The 18,802-nt window shown below is 52.1% G+C and overlaps 1 protein-coding gene across 1 annotated transcript in view; it reads left to right on the forward strand.

Moving 5' to 3' along the window:
* Nfatc2 (nuclear factor of activated T cells 2) overlaps window positions 1-18,802 on the forward strand; it is a 113,902-nt gene that overhangs the window by 22,932 nt on the left and 72,168 nt on the right. The window contains exon 3 of the mRNA XM_027423325.2: window positions 2,896-3,067. Within this exon, the coding sequence (XP_027279126.1) occupies window positions 2,896-3,067 (172 nt within the window). The remainder of the gene's footprint in view (window positions 1-2,895; window positions 3,068-18,802) is intronic.

The raw sequence follows: 18,802 nt of genomic DNA on the forward strand, positions 1-18,802 counted from the left end.
GACATGTGCTGCCGTTTCCTCTCTGCCCTGTCTGCCAGCTTAGCACAGTTGGCCTGGGATGTCACTGTCACCCCTGTGCTGCCCACACAGTGCTTGCTTTCACAAATGGAAACTCTCTTGCCTGGGAAAGCTTTGGGTTGGACGGGGCAGGTGAAGCCTGGCTGAGCTTGGCAGCACCTCACAGGCTTCGCTGAGTGGGAAAGAAGACACTCGATGCATAGATGGTCTCTGCTGTAAGTGCAAATCAGGCTGTGTCATAGGGAACCATGAGTGTGTGCTTGAGAGAACCTTTGAATGTGTCAGTCTTTAAATGAAACTTCTTGTCTGCCCATCCATCCACCTATTCATCCATCCATCCATCCATCCACCCACCCATCCATCCATCTTATCCATCCATCCATCCATCTACCCACCCATCCATCCACCCATCCATCCATCCACCCACCCATCCATCCATCTTTCCATCCTTCCATCCACCCATCCATCCATCCATCCACCCACCCATCCATCCATCTTTCCATCCATCCATCCATCCATCTACCCATCCATCCATCCATCCATCCACCCACCCATCCATCCATCTTATCCATCCATCCATCCATCTTTCCATCCATCCATCCACCCATCCATCCATCCACCCACCCATCCATCCATCTTTCCATCCATCCATCTACCCATCCATCCATCCACCCATCCATCCATCCACCCACCCATCCATCCATCTTTCCATCCACTCATCCATCCATCCACCCACCCACCCATCCATCTTATCCATCCATCCATCCATCTACCCATCCATCCATCCACCCATCCATCCCTCCACCCACCCATCCATCCATCTTTCCATCCATCCATCCACCCACCCATCCATCCATCTTTCCATCCATCCATCCACCCACCCATCCATCTTACCTATCTCTCTATCCATTTATCTATCTACCACCCACCTCTCCACCCATCCATCCACCAATTTACCCATCTACCCATCTAGCCACCCATACATCTATCTCATTACTTACCCATCTTCTATCCCATCTACACACTAAATATCTTCTGAGATCCTCCCCAATGTTAGAGCTGCTCTAAGTCACTCCATGGTGATACTTTTCTCAGGCCCATTTAAAAATAAGTTGGTAAGACAAGAGCAGTATGGAGATGAGAGTATGTCCTCGACTTGGAGTCAAGAGACGAGAGTTGGAGCCCAGCCTCTGTCTCACCCTGTGATCTTAGGCAACATTTTATGTTTTCTGAGGAACAGAAGGCAAATTTTCAAGACCTCGGTTGAGTCTTTAATGACATAATTCTAAGCCAAGTCGAGTAGCTGTTGTATGTAGTGGGTAGTGTTGAGACTCCAGGAAAATGGAACTTAAAACATGCCCTCAAAATGTGATTTCTGTACCCGATACCACAGCCAAATCAGAGAATCCATAGAAAATGATGTGTGTGTGTGTGTATGTGTGTGTGTATGTGTGTGTGTGTGTATGTGCATATATGTGTTGGGTGTATGTATGACACACATGTGTGTGTATGTGTATTAGTGTGTGTGCATGAACATGTGTGTGTGGTGTGGTATGTGTGCATATATGTGTGTGTGCACATGTACATGTGTTGTGTATCTATGTATGTGGTGTGTATAGCGTGCCCATGTCCATGTGGTATGTATGCATGTCCATTTACATACATGTGTGGTGGTATATGTGTATGTACATATGCATATATGTATATGTGTGGTATGTGTCCGTGCATGTGTGTGGTGTGGGTGTCCATGTGCGTGTGTGTTATATGCATGTCCATTTACATGTGTGTGGAATGTGTGTATGTGAGTATGTACCTGTGTATATAAGAATGTGTGTGGGATGTGTATATGTATGTCCTGTAAATGTGTGTGGTTTGTGTGCATGTGCACATGTGTATATTCATGTGTGTATGTGCATGTACATATGTGTGTACATGCATGTATATGTATGTGTATGGTGTGTATATGTGTGCGTGCCTATACAAGTCTATGCATTTTCCAAGGAAAACCATTAATGCTAATGATCATTGACTACTCTGATGCTAAGATCCTTACAGGACTTCAGTATGCCCACTTCACAATCGAGGAAACTGAGGCCTAGGGAGTTACAGGTATCTGCTCAAAGTCACAGGGGTGTAGGCGTTAGGGCTGGGACTTGAACTTTGGTGTGGAGCCCTAGTCATGATATTGATTGTCCCTTTGCACTTTACATTGGGGTCGTGTGGCTTGGTTCACTCATACTCAAGCTAGATTCCTCCCTGTGCTTCTAGGACCCATCACCCAGTGGCCCATCAATTAGGAATTGTGAGTGGACCTGAACTCACTCCCAAATGCACTGCTAATCAAGAGAATCACATATAGAAACTCTCTCAGTTATCACCTGGTCTCTTTGCTATATGACTGTAGCAGACTGTGCCTAAGAGAGGTGAAGTACTTAAGTTTATAGTGAAGTAATGACATGCTCCGGGTTGCCACTGAAGCATCCCTGCACTCACACTTGCCCTCTGGAAAAGGAAGTGTTAAGTATTCTGGCAGAGGGATGTTTTGACAGGCTGATGCTGTGTTCTTCACAATCTCTAGAGGAGAAGCCATAACAGCCGTTGGAAACATGCAGGAACCAACACATAATGAAATTAGCTTCATTGCCCATGAAGCCAGCCACACTGTCCAATCAGGATGCAAATGAAAGCAAGGGAAGGCCCTCTGCCTTGTGAAGAACTCTCCCTTCGTGTCTGAGCAATTTGTAGCCCTCAGCACTCAGCATTTTATTTCTCCACCCCTGGGCACAGTTTCCAGAAAAGGGGCCATTTACGTTTAGTGTACAGATGGACTGATTTGGTTTTACATCCTCATGACCACCCAGTCTTTTCTCCCCACAGCCTCCCGGTGACTGCATCCCTCCCTCCCCTGGAGTGGCCACTCTCCAATCAGTCAGGCTCCTATGAGCTGCGGATCGAGGTCCAGCCCAAACCCCATCACCGGGCCCACTATGAGACGGAGGGCAGCCGTGGTGCAGTCAAAGCCCCCACAGGAGGCCACCCTGTGGTGCAGGTATGGACCCAGATTCTCTTATTTCTGTGCCCTACGCTTGTCACTAGGAGATTCGTTTTGCCTTCATCTCCTTCCTCCTTGGAAGGAGAGAAACCTGAGATGTTGTGAGTGGAGAACTGCAGTCTGGTGGACGTCTCCAGAGCGGGCTGAGGGGACATGGCGTCATGTGGAAGGTGGTCCTTCCTTTCCTTTATGATGGGGAGATTGCTAGGACTCCGCAGAGCTGTTAGAACTGTGAGCGTTTCTGCTTGCTCTTTCCTGATCGACATCCTTTGTGGCTGTGTCTCGGAGGTAAACCAGGGATTTGTTCAAGGACAGAAGTGTGCTTTTTCTCCCCTCCAAAATAGTTGAATTGAAACATCCTTCAAATTATATAATCTGGTTAATACAGAAGTACCACAGTTGTCTAGGTTCTGGCTGGCGAACCCACACAGTTCAATTAGCCAGAATCTTCTGTACATTTAAGTTATTGTAACCTGGGCGTGGCGTTCATAAGCACCCTTGGGGGCAGAGATTCTTAAAAATGCAGATTTTTGCCAGGCTTGGTGGTTCAGGAGGCAGAGGCAGGTTCCAGGCCAGCCAAGACTACCCTGTATTCAAACAACAATAACAACAACAACAACAACAACAACAAAAACCAGACAAAAAAGACGCTTCCTTAGAAAGTATAAAACAGGAGTAGAGACCAGATGAACAGAACCCCCAAACACGATAATTCTCCTCAAGTTCAATGGGTGTGTTTCCCTAGTTTAGGACTCCTAAATGTGATCAAAGCACTTGATACACAGGCATGACAAAGCCATAATGAAGCCATTGTTCTGTACAATTAATATATTATGTGCCAAAAGAAAGGAAAAAAAAAAAAGGAAAGAAAAGTCCCTGCACAGCCTGTGCTCTGACCTGGCAGCCCTCAGTTTCTTTCTATCCCCAGCCCCTGACCTCACCTCTCTATTTTTTTATATCTTGTATTGTTACTGCTCTGACATGGTGCTGACATGTAGACTGGCACACTCTGGGATTTTTCCTCTAAGGTGGTCGGCCCAAGTACTGGCTGAGCACATGTCGCGATCGCATAGCTGCCTGGTTAGGGGGCATCATCTGTGGGAAGCCTCTGTTGTTTCTCAATGCCCGGGGGCCACCCTGGGCCATCTGCTCAGGGTGGATCTAGGTGAGCACTGGCTTTGGGTAGGGGAGCACTGACTCCAAGATGACTGACAGGTCACTACACCCTGATGAGCTGGGGAGCTGAGCTGCCAATGCTATTCTCCTTGCAGCCCCGTAAGTCCCCATCCCAGTCACCCTCTGTGCTTGCACAGCCCTTGGCCAAGGCCTTGCGGCTCCTGGGAGATAGCCTTCTATCCCACGTCTCTCCTACGGATTCCAGCTGCAGCAGCCAGGGGGGCTGAAGTCTATCCTATCATCTCGTCGGGCTCCACACTGTTTGATTTCTAGTCCCAGGCCTGGAGGGAAAGCACACATGTACCCTCCAGCCTCATGGGCAGCCCGGCCCTGAGGACCACAGTCTGCTTGCTATGTGTTGTCATCTCTCACAGTCGTTGGTCTTGTGACCTTTCGTCTTGAGTCTTTGTGGTGGGAGGGCTGTTCAGTTACCAGCTGTTTCAACACACCTGAGACAACTTTTTTTTTTTTTTTTAAGTCTTCTGTTATCATTGACAAGGCTTAGCTGTGAGGGGCTAGGACCAAGGCCTGATGGTTTCTGGGAGACTGGGTCCTGATAGAGAAACTCACTGAAGGGAGGTGGGGAGAAGGGGCAGTCAGAGGAGGACAGGAGGGTTGACCAGAATGCCTGGTGCAAGATGGGAAGCAAGTGGATTCCCGGCTCAAGCGTTTGTGGCACTTACCCTGCATCCATGCCGTCTGCCGGCTTTGCCTCTGAACACGGGAAGAATAAGGAGCTGAGTGCCCCTTTGTGAGGGAGAGATGTGTGTGAAACAGCCGTGAGTGCAGATGTGGCAGAGGTCAGTGGGGCTCTCTGGGGATGGGGATGGGGACACTGCGGGTTGGGGACAGCTTGTGCCCAGGAGCCTAGGAGCCCAGGAGGAAGGGCACTTGAGAGGAACAGAAGTAGGCTGGTGTAACTGGAGCATGAGTGACCAGGGCAGGCAGGGGCCAGGCCGTGGTATGGGGTGAGGCGCTGGGGTGGGGGCGGGAAGGAGACACAGAAGACTCAGGCTCTCACTGTCCATGAGGAGCAAGAGCTGAGCGGAAGAAGGGAGCTGGGAGACCCCTTCAAAGGGCTCTGTACTTCCTGGCACGTGAGCTCTGTTCACTCACTGGCCCTTTAGTGTGTATTTATTGAGCACCTGCTATGTTCCAGGCAAGGTTCTAGGTTCTGAGTGTGACAGAGACCCAACAGCCAGATTTTACAGCTTACACGATGATGGGCATTTCTGAAGCAGTTACCATGCACAAGACCCCATTACATTTTTATCAGGGTGGGGTCTCAAGGTCACTGCTCTTTAAGGACAGAGTTCTAGCTGCTTAAGTGCCTTGCTTGTCACCCACATGTCCATGGATGTCTCAGCCTGACTTCCCACTCCTGGAGAAAGCTGGTACCCATGCTTCCTGCCTACACTCTCCTCATAGCATCACCTACTCTCCTGGCTGTGACTCTCTTGCCCGCTCATGGAGCCCTGAAAATTCTGACTGACTCTGGCCAGAGAGGGTCACACCACCCCTGAATGCAGTTGACTGAGGCTTGTGGCTGAGAGGCCATGTGAGGAGCTGTCCTCAGAAATAAGAGCAGATGTGATAGTGGCCCAGATCAAGAGACAGACAGAGGAAGCCTCTGGCCTGAGGAGAGGCTCTGCGGCTCTCCCGGGATCACAGAGGGCTGCACTCTAGCTCTCAGTGAGGCCTTCTCACCATTCATCTAGGGCTGGGCCACGGAAAGTTCCAGAAAGGGAGTGGGCTGGATATTGAGTCCAGAGGAAGCCTGTCATTCTGCCCCCAAAGTTCACATCCCTCCTCTGGCCTGTGACTTTGAAAGCCCCGCGTGAGCTTGCAGAGGCTGTTGTCTGTTCATTTTCTTCAAAAGACACTAGGTGGATGATTATTTAAAACTGTATCGAATGGACTGTGCTCACTGTAGTCTGAAATGTGGGACACCCAAGTTTTAGCATGGGAAGCAGATCTTAGCTGGGATCTCTGTGGCTGGGATGTGGCTCCTTTGGTAGAAGGGAAGCTCGGCCCCAGCCTCAGCGCGGCATCAGTGGGCATGGTGGTGCAAGCCTGCAGTCCTGGCATTTCTGTTGGATCTAGATTCAAGAATTCTGGAGGAAGCATGGGCTCTCTCAGGACTTTGTCATATAACCCTGGCTGCCCCCACATTTCCCAAGCACCTGTCCAGGTGGCAGGTGGTTCCCCCTGTCAGGAGGCTAGGGAAGCCAGCAAGCTGTCACTGCTGGAAGCCTCTAGGGTCATTTGTTGAATTTCAGCCTGCCTTTCGCTCTGAAGCCGTGCAGGAGGAGGGAGAAAAGCCAGCTGGGTTCCCCTTCCCAGTGAGGTTAGGGAACACTGCCCCTCAGGCAGCCGCTTGTGTGGTCTTCTCCGATAACTTCGTGAGCTCAGGACTCCCGGCTTCCTTTTTAGATGTGTGACAGGAAGCCAGTCTTGCCGGTGGTCATTTGTTGGGGTAGAACTAGTGTGCTGGCATCTGTGGAGGCTCATGGGGCCCTGGGCGTGAGGGGAGGGGAGGACGGTGGGCTCGGCTGGGTGGGGGAGGGCAGTGGATGGGCTCCCCTGACTGAGACTTCAGAAAGGAAGAGCCTAGGGGCAGAGGGGATGCCCTGAGGTGGCTGGGGACTCTTTGTTCATAAGTTCTTTAATCTCTGTCCCCACAGAGATGACCCAAATGACAGACCTGATAAAAAGAAAAGTGGTGAGATGGCTTGGCAGGTGTTTGCAGCCAGGCCTGACTGCCCAAGTGCCGTTTCTTAGACCCACGTGTTAGAAGGAGAGGAATGATTTCCAGAAACTGTCCTCTGTCCCCCATATGCACCCCATGGCACATTTTCCTGGTTGGGCTAACCAGAGCTAGGATCCTGGTTTGCTGTCTGTGTAAGGTGACGCCACCCTGTCCATCCACGCAGACTCCCCTTTATTTTCTGTGTATGTGGGAGGCAGCTTGCATGTGACTTGATCCAACCCTTTTTCAGAAGATAAGGATGGGGCAAGGTAGGGTGGGGCAGTGTGTGAACGCAGAGTCCCTGTTAGAAGCCTCCCCTGTGTCCTGCCCTCTGTCCTCTCGTCTGTTCCAGTCCCCTCGTGTGGCATTAGTAGTTTAATCAAACATTTATCGAGTGCACAGCCCAAGCCGTGGGCATCTGCGGGCCGCCTGTGGCTGTGTGACCTGCCTGGGGGCTGACACATGTAAGGTGAGCAGAAGAGGGAGCAGCACAGCCCAGCTGCAGACACCAAGGTGATGGAGTCGTGGTGTGGGCTCAGTTTCTCCCTCCCCAGGGGAGGAGGGCTGTGGCTTGAGGGCTTCAGCTCTAGACAGAGCATAGAGGCTTCCAGCATGTTGGAGAAGCCATTGTTTCCCAAAGTGGGGAAGTAGAAGGCATTGGTCTCAGGCTCTCAGGCTCTCGCTGAGCACGTGTGTCGTCCTAAGAGTGACACTATGCACTTTCCTCAGTGACCTATTTAGTCTGCGGTGACACCCCGGAGCATAGGTGGTAGGATTACTGTACTCATTTTACAGACAGCAGAACTGGGGCACAGCACTGCGGCCACTTGGCTGATGCCAGCCTGGCTCTGGCGATGGCTAGATGTGAGCATGCGCGAGCAGTCACCTAGGGCTGTGCTGTTGACTGGGAGGATAAAGGAGGCAGGGGGTGGGGGGTGGGGGTTCTAGCTCTTGCTGGCTCTGGGGTGTTGGGTGTAACTTATGGGGGGCTTAATCTTTCAGACTTGTTTGGTCTTGTCAAGAGCCGTCGGGACGTGGGGCTGGGATGTGCTTGCCTGGAGGACGGGAGGCCCTTAGTTTGGCTCCCAGTAGCATATACACACACCCAAGATGGGTGAAGGTGGAAGATGGATCATTGGTCAAGTGTTTGCCATATAAGTCTGCAGGCCTGAGTTGGATCTCCAGTGCCCACAGGGAGACGGGGTGGCGTGCATGCTTGCGATCCCAGTGCCTGGGCTGGACAGACAGGAGGGTCCCTGAGGCTTGCTGGACATGTAGACTAGTGGAGTCAATGAGCCTCAGAGTCAGTGAGCCAGGGCCTGGACACTGCTGGGCCTTTCTGAGCAGTGCTTGGCCCTCTGTGTCTGGATGTTTCTGGTTGCACAGGAGATCAGATCCCACCCTTACGAGGACTAGGAGACTCAGTTCCAGTTTGCAGATGTAGCAAGCAGCTCCGGGGATTGAGGGAACTTGAAACCCAAGCCAAGAAGCCCCAGAGCCTGGCCTTGGCTTTGACTTGGCTTTTATCAGTTTCCTCACTTGTAAGTCATCCATGTGGTACCTGTCAGTCTCCTCAGCTGTCATCCACATAGTTCCTGCTGTTCCCCAATGGCTCTAAAATGACCTAGGCACAGAAGAGAAACATGAAGTGTCATCTGGTTACTTGTGGGAGCTCCAGTTGGGGGTGGGGCTGAAATGAGTGAGTTGGAACAGATTTCTAGAAGGTTCTCCTACAGAAGCTTACAGGGGTGCTCTGCTGGCTGTGGTAGTGTGCCCAGTAGTAGTAGCAGGAGCTGGGTGTCAGGCTCTGCCATTGCCTCTGTCTTCCCCATGTGGGGTCCCTGGGGAGCCTGTGGAAAAGGTACCTTTGGTTAAGTAGTTTTTCAAAGACAGTGACCATTGGATGGGGAGAAGGCTCAGTGATAAGTAAGAAAGAGCATTTGTTCTGCAGACACAAGGACTTGAGTTCAAATCCCTAGCACCCTTGTAAAAAGCTGGGGATGTCTGTGCATGCCTGTAGCCTCAGGGCTGGGGAGCAGGGACAGAAGGATCCCGAGAGCTTGCTGTCTAGCCAGCCCAGCCAAATTGCTGAGCTTCCAATTCTGTGAGGGGCTGTCTCAAGGCAGCAAGGTAGAGAGTGATGGAGGGAGACAACTGAAGCCATGCTGCAGCCTTTGCATGCACACACATGGGAGAGCACACACACACACACACACACACACACACACACACACACACACACACACACGAGGATGGTGACCCTGTCTGCAAATCTAGCTCCCTGTCCTCATGTTGCCTTGTGAGCCTCCAGATGCTCTGTGGGTTTAGTGGGTGTGGGGCCGAGGCCTGGGCTGAACAGGCAGCATTTTCTAATGGTACCATGGATGAGGCTCCAAGATGACTTGGGTGGTACCAGCTCTGTCAACAACTCTTATTAACTGGACAGTGGAAATTGGGTGTGCCAGTGATGGCTTCTTGGGGCTCTGGGACAATTGTGGACATATGGATGTCACATATGCTCTCTTTGAGCCCCTGGCAGACCCCAGCAGGCTTATGTCTGTGAATTGGCATGGGCAGGATTTCTCTCTCTTCTCTATTACTGAGGAAGTCAGTAGAGCTTGGAGGGACTTCCCCACAGAGTGCCTTATCTGGAACAGCACGCTGGGCCAGGGCGTCACCCCAGCTGGCAAGCACCCTGTCCACACCGCACCCCAGCTCAGTTGCTGTCATTGGCCATGTTTACAGACGAGGATACAGGAGCTCTTGGGAGTCTGAGCTCTCCGCTGATGCTGGTCTCCTTGGGGTGACACTAACACTGTCCTCACAGGGGCCCTGCAGAAATTAAACATGGCACAGTACAGGAGCATGCAGAATGCCTCCAGACACGTTGCTGTCTTCCTCAGTTTCCCTCCATGGCATCCTTTGAGGATAAAGTGACTAATGCTGGCTCTCTCACCGATGTTTAGCGTTTCCTCCCCACCCTACACTGGGATACATGGGATCCAGAGGTGGCACGGATGTGAGACGGGTACTAAGGTTGTGCTCTGAGGTACACTTGTTCCAACAGGGTGTTGTGACACTGCCGTCACCATCCCAGGCCCCCCAGATGAGAACCTTACCTGAGAAGGTCAGGGGACATGCAGCCTCAACTTGAGGGTGCTGAATTTGGAATCTTGCCTGTGGGGAACCTTGGCTCTAGGTGGTCCCCATGCCCACGGTGTAGGATAGGAACGGATTGTGAGCATATACACATGGGCATGGACACCACTGAAATGGTATGTTTTGTATGTAACCACACATATGTGTACACGTACCTGTGCCCACATAGACATGTGTGCACACATCCGAATGTTTTCTTTATAGCCGTGCACATATGTGTACATACACATGTTCCTTGCCCCCCTGCTTTGTTGGTGTGGAGCTTGAACCCAGGGACTCCTGTGTGGTTAGCAGGTACAGTGTCACTAGGCTCTGTCCCTAGCCCCCAGTTTTTCTTGTTGTACACAGGGAAACATGAAGGACTGCTGGGCACTCATCCTGACTGGTGGGGGCTGCTGATGACTCTATTCCAGAATCCCTGTGTTGGTGAATGCCTTCCTGGGCTTAGTGCCTGGCTCTCTGCTTGACCTCCACTTACTCGGGGTATTAGATGATACTGTGGGGAGGAGATGGTCTTTGACCAGTAAGGCTGGGCATTGCTCAGAGACCTCCCCCTTTGTAGATGGGTGGAAGCCTCTTGGTATGTCTCGGTAGGACTTGAAGGCACAGAGAGGTTAGGTAACATGCCTAGGGTCACACAGGAAGTGGGTGAGCCACAAGCTGAACCCTGGGTGGTCTAGCTCAGAAGTCAGGAGCCAGCTTTCTTAGGCCACAGAGAAGAAATAGAAATCTGTAAAGCCCCAGAGAGAATTTTCCAGGGCTTCGGTATTTGAAAAGTTCAGTAAAGAAACTAGCCCACTCCAATCATACTTGGCCCTTGCCAGGATGTTAGGATGGAGGCTGCTGCTCCCTGATTCCTGCTTCCTTCTATGACTGTATTGGGTGATCTGGCCAGAGGCTGCTCCCCAGTGTAGGTGAGCGTTTGAGGTTTATACTGCCGTGATGAAACACCAGCCCAAATCAGCTTTGTGTGTGTGTGTGTGTGTGTGTGTGTGTGTGTGTGTGTCTCATTTCACAGATTATAGTCCGTCATTTACGGGACTCAGGGCAGAAACCTGGAGGCACGCTCTGAGGCAGACACCACAAAGCAACTCTGCTGACTGCCTTGTGCCCCATGGCTTTCTCCACTGCTTCTTATATAACTCAGGACCACCTGCACAGTGGTGACACCACCCACAGTGAGCTGGGCCTGCCCACACCCAACATTAATCAAGGAAATTCCCCACAGACAAATATGGCCAGGGGCTAATCTGATGGAGGCATTTTCTCAAAGTCCCCTTTACCAGGTAAGTCTGCATCAAGTTGACAAATACCAGGCGGCACAGTGGGACAGTAGGGAACCTCAAGGCAATGCAGGCTCCTAGGTGTGGGTTGCAGGGGTGCTCCCAGAATGTCCAGGCCTGGGAAAAGAACACAGGGACTCTTCACAGCCTGCGCTTGGCTCTGAAATTCCTGCCTTCCACTGGTGTGCTGTCCCCAATTCAAATGGTTACCACAGACCTGCGCCTCAGCACATGTGGGCCTATGAGGATCCTAGCCCACTATGGTGTGACAAGGAGAATCAGGCCTCTGTGGCCTCAGTTTCCCCAACAGCTAGTTACAGAGAATGAACTTAGAGTCACACGGGGCTAACTAAGCACAGGCCACTCTGGTTCCTGTGCGGAAGCATTACATGACCCTGGCAACAGTCTCAGCACTGAGGGTTCCACACAAGACAGCTTCCCCTGCAACCTGGGTGGCCACCTCCTCTTCAGAGGCCTTGGCTGTCACCTTCTAGAATACTCCCTACTCTGAGGTCAAATCCATAGTCTTTACCATCACCATCAGAGGCAGAATCAAGGTGTCTAAAGGACTCGACACAAAGCCCGGAGGCTTCACATTCCTCGTGACTCCTGGGCCTCTGCTGGGATCCCATCCTTGTGTCTGAAAGCCATGGTAGAGCGTGCATGCCACCCGATGAGAGCCACACTGGAAACCTGCACCAGGGGCATTCAGGAAAAACAGCCCCTGCCTGTTCCCAGGCCAAGCCTTGTCAACTAAGCCACCCATACACACCTGCTCCTCCACACGTCTGCTCACCTCTCCTTTGTCCGTCAGAAAGTGGCACAGGGACACAGGGTTACCAGAGGGTGGTGTGTGGGTGCAGGATGGCAACTCACCATTGTGCAGGGCAAGAGCTGTTTTCTTTCCAGCTTCTGTTACTTAGTGTTGATTGGGTCCTGGGCATATCCCCAGCCTTGCCCTAGGTGCTCTGTATGCTCACAACAGGGAGGCTCAGGCATTCCCTGAGAGCTTGGTAGAGGTGTAGGCTGCAGAGGTGGGGGGAAGAGCCCATGGTCCCCAAGTACCCATGTGTATGTCAGAGCCTGAGATGTGTCCTTCAGGGGGAGAGGTCTTCAGATCATGTAGCCAAGTATGGTCCCCACTTGCCTTTCCAAATAGAGTGGTACACTGTGATGCCCTCTCACTTAAATAGCATCTACTGTAGCTTTGGTACTGCTGTGACAGAGGTTGGCAAAGATGGTGTGGCCTGCAGAACCTGAAAGTGTCTGATCTTGTCCTCAGCAGAACAAGGAGACGGGGGGGGGGGGGGAGAGAGAGTAGGGGGAGGGAGATTGGATCAGGCAGACCTTTACTTCTGATGGAGGGAGATGTCTGTCAGGGTGAAAACGAAAAGTGGGGGAGGGGTGACTGTGGGGTTGAGGATGCTACTTAGCAGCTTCCTGCCAAGGTGACATTTGGGTAGAACTGGAGCGTGGCGAGGGAGCAATTGGTGCTGTTATCTTGAAAGAAAGCACTGTTGAAAAGAGCCAGCGCAAAGGCTCCGAGGCCACTGCTCACTTGGTGCCCACCTCCAACATCAGAATAGCGATAGGAACCTCTTTGCCTCTGGGTCTGACTTAGGATTTTGGTTCCATGTGAATTTGGCTGTGGCATTTCCGAGATTTTTTTTATAAGACCACCGGAAGAGCAAAGTTCCCAGCGGCCCGAGAAACTCCTCAGTGCGCCTGTGCCGCTGGTTTACAGTTGCACGCACGGGCTGCTCTTCATGTGGGCAGCTGGCCTATTTGTGAACTGTTAAGACAGTGCTCTGGCTGGAGCTTCCTGGACGCATGCAGAAAGGTATTTTGGTTGGTACAAAGGTGGAGACAGGCTAGCAGAGATTATGTTAGGTAATGACTTCAGAGGCACAGAATAGTATTTGTTTTAATGCGTCTAGATGAGGGGCCCAGCTGCTGCGTAACTTCATGTCACCACCCGAGCAGCAGGCATTCGATGCAGAGAAGGAGACACGCACCCCAGTCCTCGTCTGCACCATTCAGTGGCTGCATCTTTGGCTCCCTCAATCAGCAGCTGCCCTTTCCCGTCCCCCTCTGTGTCTTTGGTGTTGCTTCTTTAGAGTCTGGCCCTTCCTTCTACACACGCACCCGTCGTCTCTCCACCTGTCACCCGGCAGGCATTTGAGCTGCTGTGTGAACCACAGAGTGGGGGTCCCCATTGTTCTTTGGGGCCCTGGGGAGCCCCACTTGCCTTGGCCTCACAGATGCACCGTGCCCTGGGCTTTGGGCAGTGGGCGTGCGAGGCTGGCTGCCCCTCGGTGGCTTTCCTGTGTTGAAGGAAGTGAAGGAAGGAAGCAGTGATTCACAGAGGGCACTTCGGGTCACCAGGCCGTACCCAGGCTTTGCAGGGCCCTCGTCTCCGTGGCCAGTGTGCCTTGGGCTGTCCTGAGGGTAACAGAAGTCGTGACTTCATGGAGTAGGCACAAGTTAGTTTTCTAAGTTGAAGAAGACGGAAGAAAACCTTCTTTTTCACTTTCCTTTTTTAATCGAGAAGTATGCCGTGGGTGTTCCCTTGCGGTTCACAGTCAAAGAGAGCATTGTCTTTGAGCTCCGAGTTTCCCTTAGGGCTTCCATGTTGCGTGTGGCTAACTTTAACTTTGAACTGATGCTTTTAGGGCTGGGCTGGGGTTGGGGTCCCAAGCCTGGCTCTGAACAAGGGAGCAGGCTTGTTCATTGTGCCAATTGAGCAGGCTGCCCCATCTCATCTTTCCTTCCTGCTCTAAGACACCCTCTCCTCCCCACTACCCTCTTTCCCTCTGTGAGCACAGGGTAGAATGTAGCTGGCTATCTACAGCTACACTGTAGCTGGACAGTGACTGTAGGGAAAAGGATTGTGGGCTGGTGACCAGGGACCAAGAAGAAGGACAGGGCCAGGTGAGGGATTTTCAGCAGGGATCTTGGGGAGGAAACATCACAGTCTTGTATTATGCTGGCATGGCATGCTTAACTCCGATCCAATGCATGGGAGATTGAGTCAGGAGGATTGCTGTGAGTTTGAAGCTAGCTTGGACTACATAGTAATAGTGTATTAAAAAAAAAAAAAAGCAAAGCAAAGTCTGAGTGTTCCCAAAGCAACTCTCTCACACGCACACACCACCTCGGCTGCGGCCTCCTCCTCCATTGCGTTTTCCTTTTGGGTCTATTTTCGGTGAGTGTGTCAGGTTTCTTGTTGAGGGCAGGACTGCCCAGCCTAGGAAGTGCTTTGAAGGATGCTGTGTCTTGGGGAGTGTAACAGCCAAGGAAGACGTTGATATGACTTGTTGGGGACCTGGCTGTGAATCTGGGCATGGGCGGTTCCCATTCCCGGGGGATGCTGTTTCTCAGTGGGAGACTCTTCACCCTGTCTCAAACTTTAGCCAAGCTGCAGAGGATGCTACCCTCCCTCCACTCCATGGTCTTCCCATCCCAGGCCAGGTTGGGGCAGCAACATTAATTTAGTCAGACAAGCATTTACCTCTGGCCAGTTGCATGCAGGAGCTTGTGGGTCACTTGAGGAAGAAATGGGGTGATCTCGGTCATGTGGAAAAGCTTAGTGAAAAAGTTAGCAGCAGAGGGGATGCTCCTGGGGGTTGATTTCCACTGCTAAGGAAGAGGGAAACCCCCAAACTGGGCATGCAGAAGGAGCTGCAGCAGCATCGATGCCTGGACTTGCCTTTGACAGCCGGATTGGCGTCGATCCCTTGTGTGGGGTGTCTCAGGCAGCTCCCTCTGCCTCTCTGGGCTAAGGTAGAAATGTGGTATGGAGCACAGGGTGGGGGGAGGGAGCAGTGGCCTTCAGCTTCTTCTATGTCAAAATGCCAGGACCTACAGCAGGGCTGGTGGGGACACTGAGGGACATTGATGGTTTGGAGGAGTTTAAATTGATGACAGTTCTGGGGATGAAGATGACTGCGTTCTTGGGACTCTCTCCAAGAGAGTTGTCCCTGCTAGCTGTCCCCACAGCCCACAAGGCAGGGTCTGTGTTATCCTCATATACTCCCAGTCCAGTGGAGTGGCTGGTGTTTGCTAGCCTTAGAAATCTGAGGACTGAGGTGTGGATCAGGCCTGAGAGTGCCAGCAGCTGGATGCAGCGTGCTCTGGGTCCATTCTATACTAATGTCTCTTATAGCAGGGAGATTCCTGCCTGGGGGCTGGGGCTGAGGTCACTGCAGGTGACAGAATGGTGCGTGAGCAGTACTGTCCTGTCTTAGACATGCCTTCTTCTGGAGAAGCAGCCTGGACAGCCTTCTGGTTGTTGGTGGCATTGGGCCTGGTGACCACTGCTCTGCACAGCCTGGGCAGTGGCTGTGGCAGCGGGCACTCTCACAGGACAGAGAGCTGCTGGAGTGGTAAGAGGCCTGGCACTCCAAGAGGACAAGAGAAATACTGTTTCCCCAAGCTGCTCTCAGATCCTCATCTGCAAAGTCAAAGCCATTTTTTTTCTTACTTATCTCAGCTTCACATCTCTGACAAGACCGATGCCACGGTGGCCCATGAGGAGCAGGAGTGGCAATGCGGAAGATGCAGAGCACTTATTGAGTGTCTTTGGTGTACTGGCATTGGTTATGCAAGCCTTGTCTGCAAGGGCGCACTGAATCCTGGTTACCCTGTGCCTAGAACACTGTGCCCCTCCTCAACTGACTCATGTGTGACATGCAGCCCAAGCATCTGTGTGAGGCCCAGGCCTGCAGCAGCCTGGGCCACTGTTTTGCAGTTAGGATAGCATGTGTGGTGGGCTATCCTTCTATTAGCTTCTCTTCTGGTTTCAAGGGGACAAAGCTGGGGGCCAGATGAGTTCAGTGACTTAAGAAAAATCGAGTGGGTTACCAGAGGCCCAGCAATCCACACCATGGGAACAGAATGCCAGGCTGCAACCCCCGGCACGGATGCTGCAATGCCGTGCATGCTAGGCACTGTGGGGGGCGGGGATGTGTGTGTGTGTGTGTGTGTGTGTGTGTGTGTGTGTGAGTGTGTGTGTGTGAGTGTGTGTGTGTGAGTGTGATGTGTGTGTATGTGTGTGTGAGTGTGTGTGTGTGAGTGTGTGTGTGTGTGTGTGTGAGTGTGTGTGAGTGTGTGTGTGAGTGTGTGTGTGAGTGTGTGTGTGTGTGTGTGTGTGTGAGTGTGAGTGTGTGTGTGAGTGTGTGTGTGTGAGTGTGTGTGTGTGAGTGTGTGTGTGTGTGTGAGTGTGTGTGTGTGTGAGTGTGTGTGTGAGTGTGTGTGTGTGTGAGTGTGTGTGTGTGTGTGAGTGTGTGTGTGAGTGTGTGTGTGTGAGTGTGTGTGTGAGTGTGTGTGTGAGTGTGTGTGAGTGTGTGTGTGAGTGTGTGTGTGTGTGAGTGTGTGTGAGTGTGTGTGTGTGTGAGTGTGTGTGTGAGTGTGTGTGTGTGTGTGTGTGTGTGTGAGTGTGTGTGTGAGTGTGTGTGTGTGTGTGTGTGAGTGTGTGTGTGAGTGTGTGTGTGTGAGTGTGTGTGTGTGAGTGTGTGTGTGTGTGTGTGAGTGTGTGTGTGTGTGAGTGTGTGTGTGAGTGTGTGTGTGAGTGTGTGTGTGTGAGTGTGTGTGTGAGTGTGTGTGAGTGTGTATGTGTGTGTGAGTGTGTGTGTGAGTGTGTGTGTGAGTGTGTGTGAGTGTGTGTGTGTGAGTGTGTGTGTGTGTGAGTGTGTGTGAGTGTGTATGTGTGTGTGAGTGTGTGTGTGAGTGTGTGTGTGTGTGTGTGTGTGTGTGTGTGAGTGAGTGTGTGTGAGTGTGTGTGTGTGTGGTGGGGACATGAAAGGCACTCCCTGGCCTTGACTGGCGGCTGACAGTGCGGATGCCACTTGGAGCCGGTTAAAAGCAAGCCTCCTAAGAAAGCAGATTGCCCTCTGGCCAGGCGCTTCCTCCCTGGGTTGCGTGATTTTAGTGAGTTTAAAGCTCTTCCAAGTGCCTGGCCCGGCCCTTGGGCTCTGGGTGCCACTGGAAGCAGCGGTGCCTTTGAAACCCTCAGCTACTATGGCCCCTTATCTTGGCCCGTGGCTGGTTCCCGGCCGGAAAAGGGAAAAGGGAAACACGGGGAGAGGAAGGCTCTGTGCTGGGCTTTGTGTTTGGTTCTCGTTAACAGGGTCGGCCTGGTTCTGTTTGTTTTCCCACTTTTCAACGAGAGGGGTGATGGATGACTGTGTCTCCGGCGCCTGCCACACGCCAGGGTTCACTCACGCACACTCTCTCTCTCTCATTGTCCCACACTCAGGGCTGTGGACTGATCTTCAGGGCTGTGTCTGTACTGGTAGTGAGTGAGGGGTGTCAGAGCCAGACCCAGGCTCCTGGGGGTGGGGACTATAAGGAGCAATGACCTGGGTGGCTTGGTAAACAGTCTTTTCAGACTGGGTCTTGTGCTTTAGCTCAGGCTGTCCTTGAACTTGCAGCAATCCTCCTGTCTCAGCCCTTCCAACTCAGTACTGGGATTGCAGATATGAGGCACCATGTCTGGATTTTGCCAAGTGCTCACCGCATGACAGTGTTCAGGTGTTAGGAAGACTGGCAGCACTAATGGTGGCAGGTGGAGAAGGGATCAGGCTACAGTAGGCCCCTCCCACATGCTCTGCGAGAAGGTCTGAGGAGGCTGTGTGAGCATTGGTCAGGCCGTGTCCACTGTCTGGATACATTCTGGGTCCCCTTCTGTGTCTCACTCTGTGTACTACAGAGTCAGTCCCTGTCCACGGAGGAATGGTGTCCACACAGCAATGGCAGCTACGCCCGCTTCCTGCTCCACAGGCAGGGGAGTGACAGAAGCGGGCAAGCTCCTCCACATCTCAACCCTTCCCCTGCCCCAGCCCCCAGTGTTCACCCCACGGACACACCCTGCAGCAGAGAAGACCTCAGACAGACAGACAGCCAGGAGGAACGTGCTACCAATTTCTGAAAAGTGTGTTAATGGTTCCGTTGAGTGTGTTTCTTCTTCTAGCCACCTCTTACCCCACCTCCCAGCCCATAGTGGGCCACGTGTTCCCTTTTCTTGCAGTCACAGCTAAATGGCAGTCTTCTAGCTCCCTGTGCAGGTTTGCCAGGCACCCCAGTGTGAGCTTTCTTTATTTCTTGGCGACAGTGGCTTCCTATGTGTAGCTCTACAGCCCCCGATGCACTGGGATGCAGTGCCTTCTCAGGCACATGTCCAGCTAGCTGTTCCACAAACTGGTTAGAGCTGATGTTAGTTAATTCACCAGTCAACATTTTTAGCCATTATAATCCATGGCATCTTTATCATTGCTTTAAAAATGTGTGTTACTTTCCTGTTTATTTTGTGCAATGTGTCCGTGTATGTATGTTTGTGGGAGTACACACATGCCTCAGCACATGTGT

The sequence above is a fragment of the Cricetulus griseus genome, chromosome 6, assembly GCF_003668045.3.
Source record: "Cricetulus griseus strain 17A/GY chromosome 6, alternate assembly CriGri-PICRH-1.0, whole genome shotgun sequence".
NCBI lineage: Eukaryota > Metazoa > Chordata > Mammalia > Rodentia > Cricetidae > Cricetulus > Cricetulus griseus.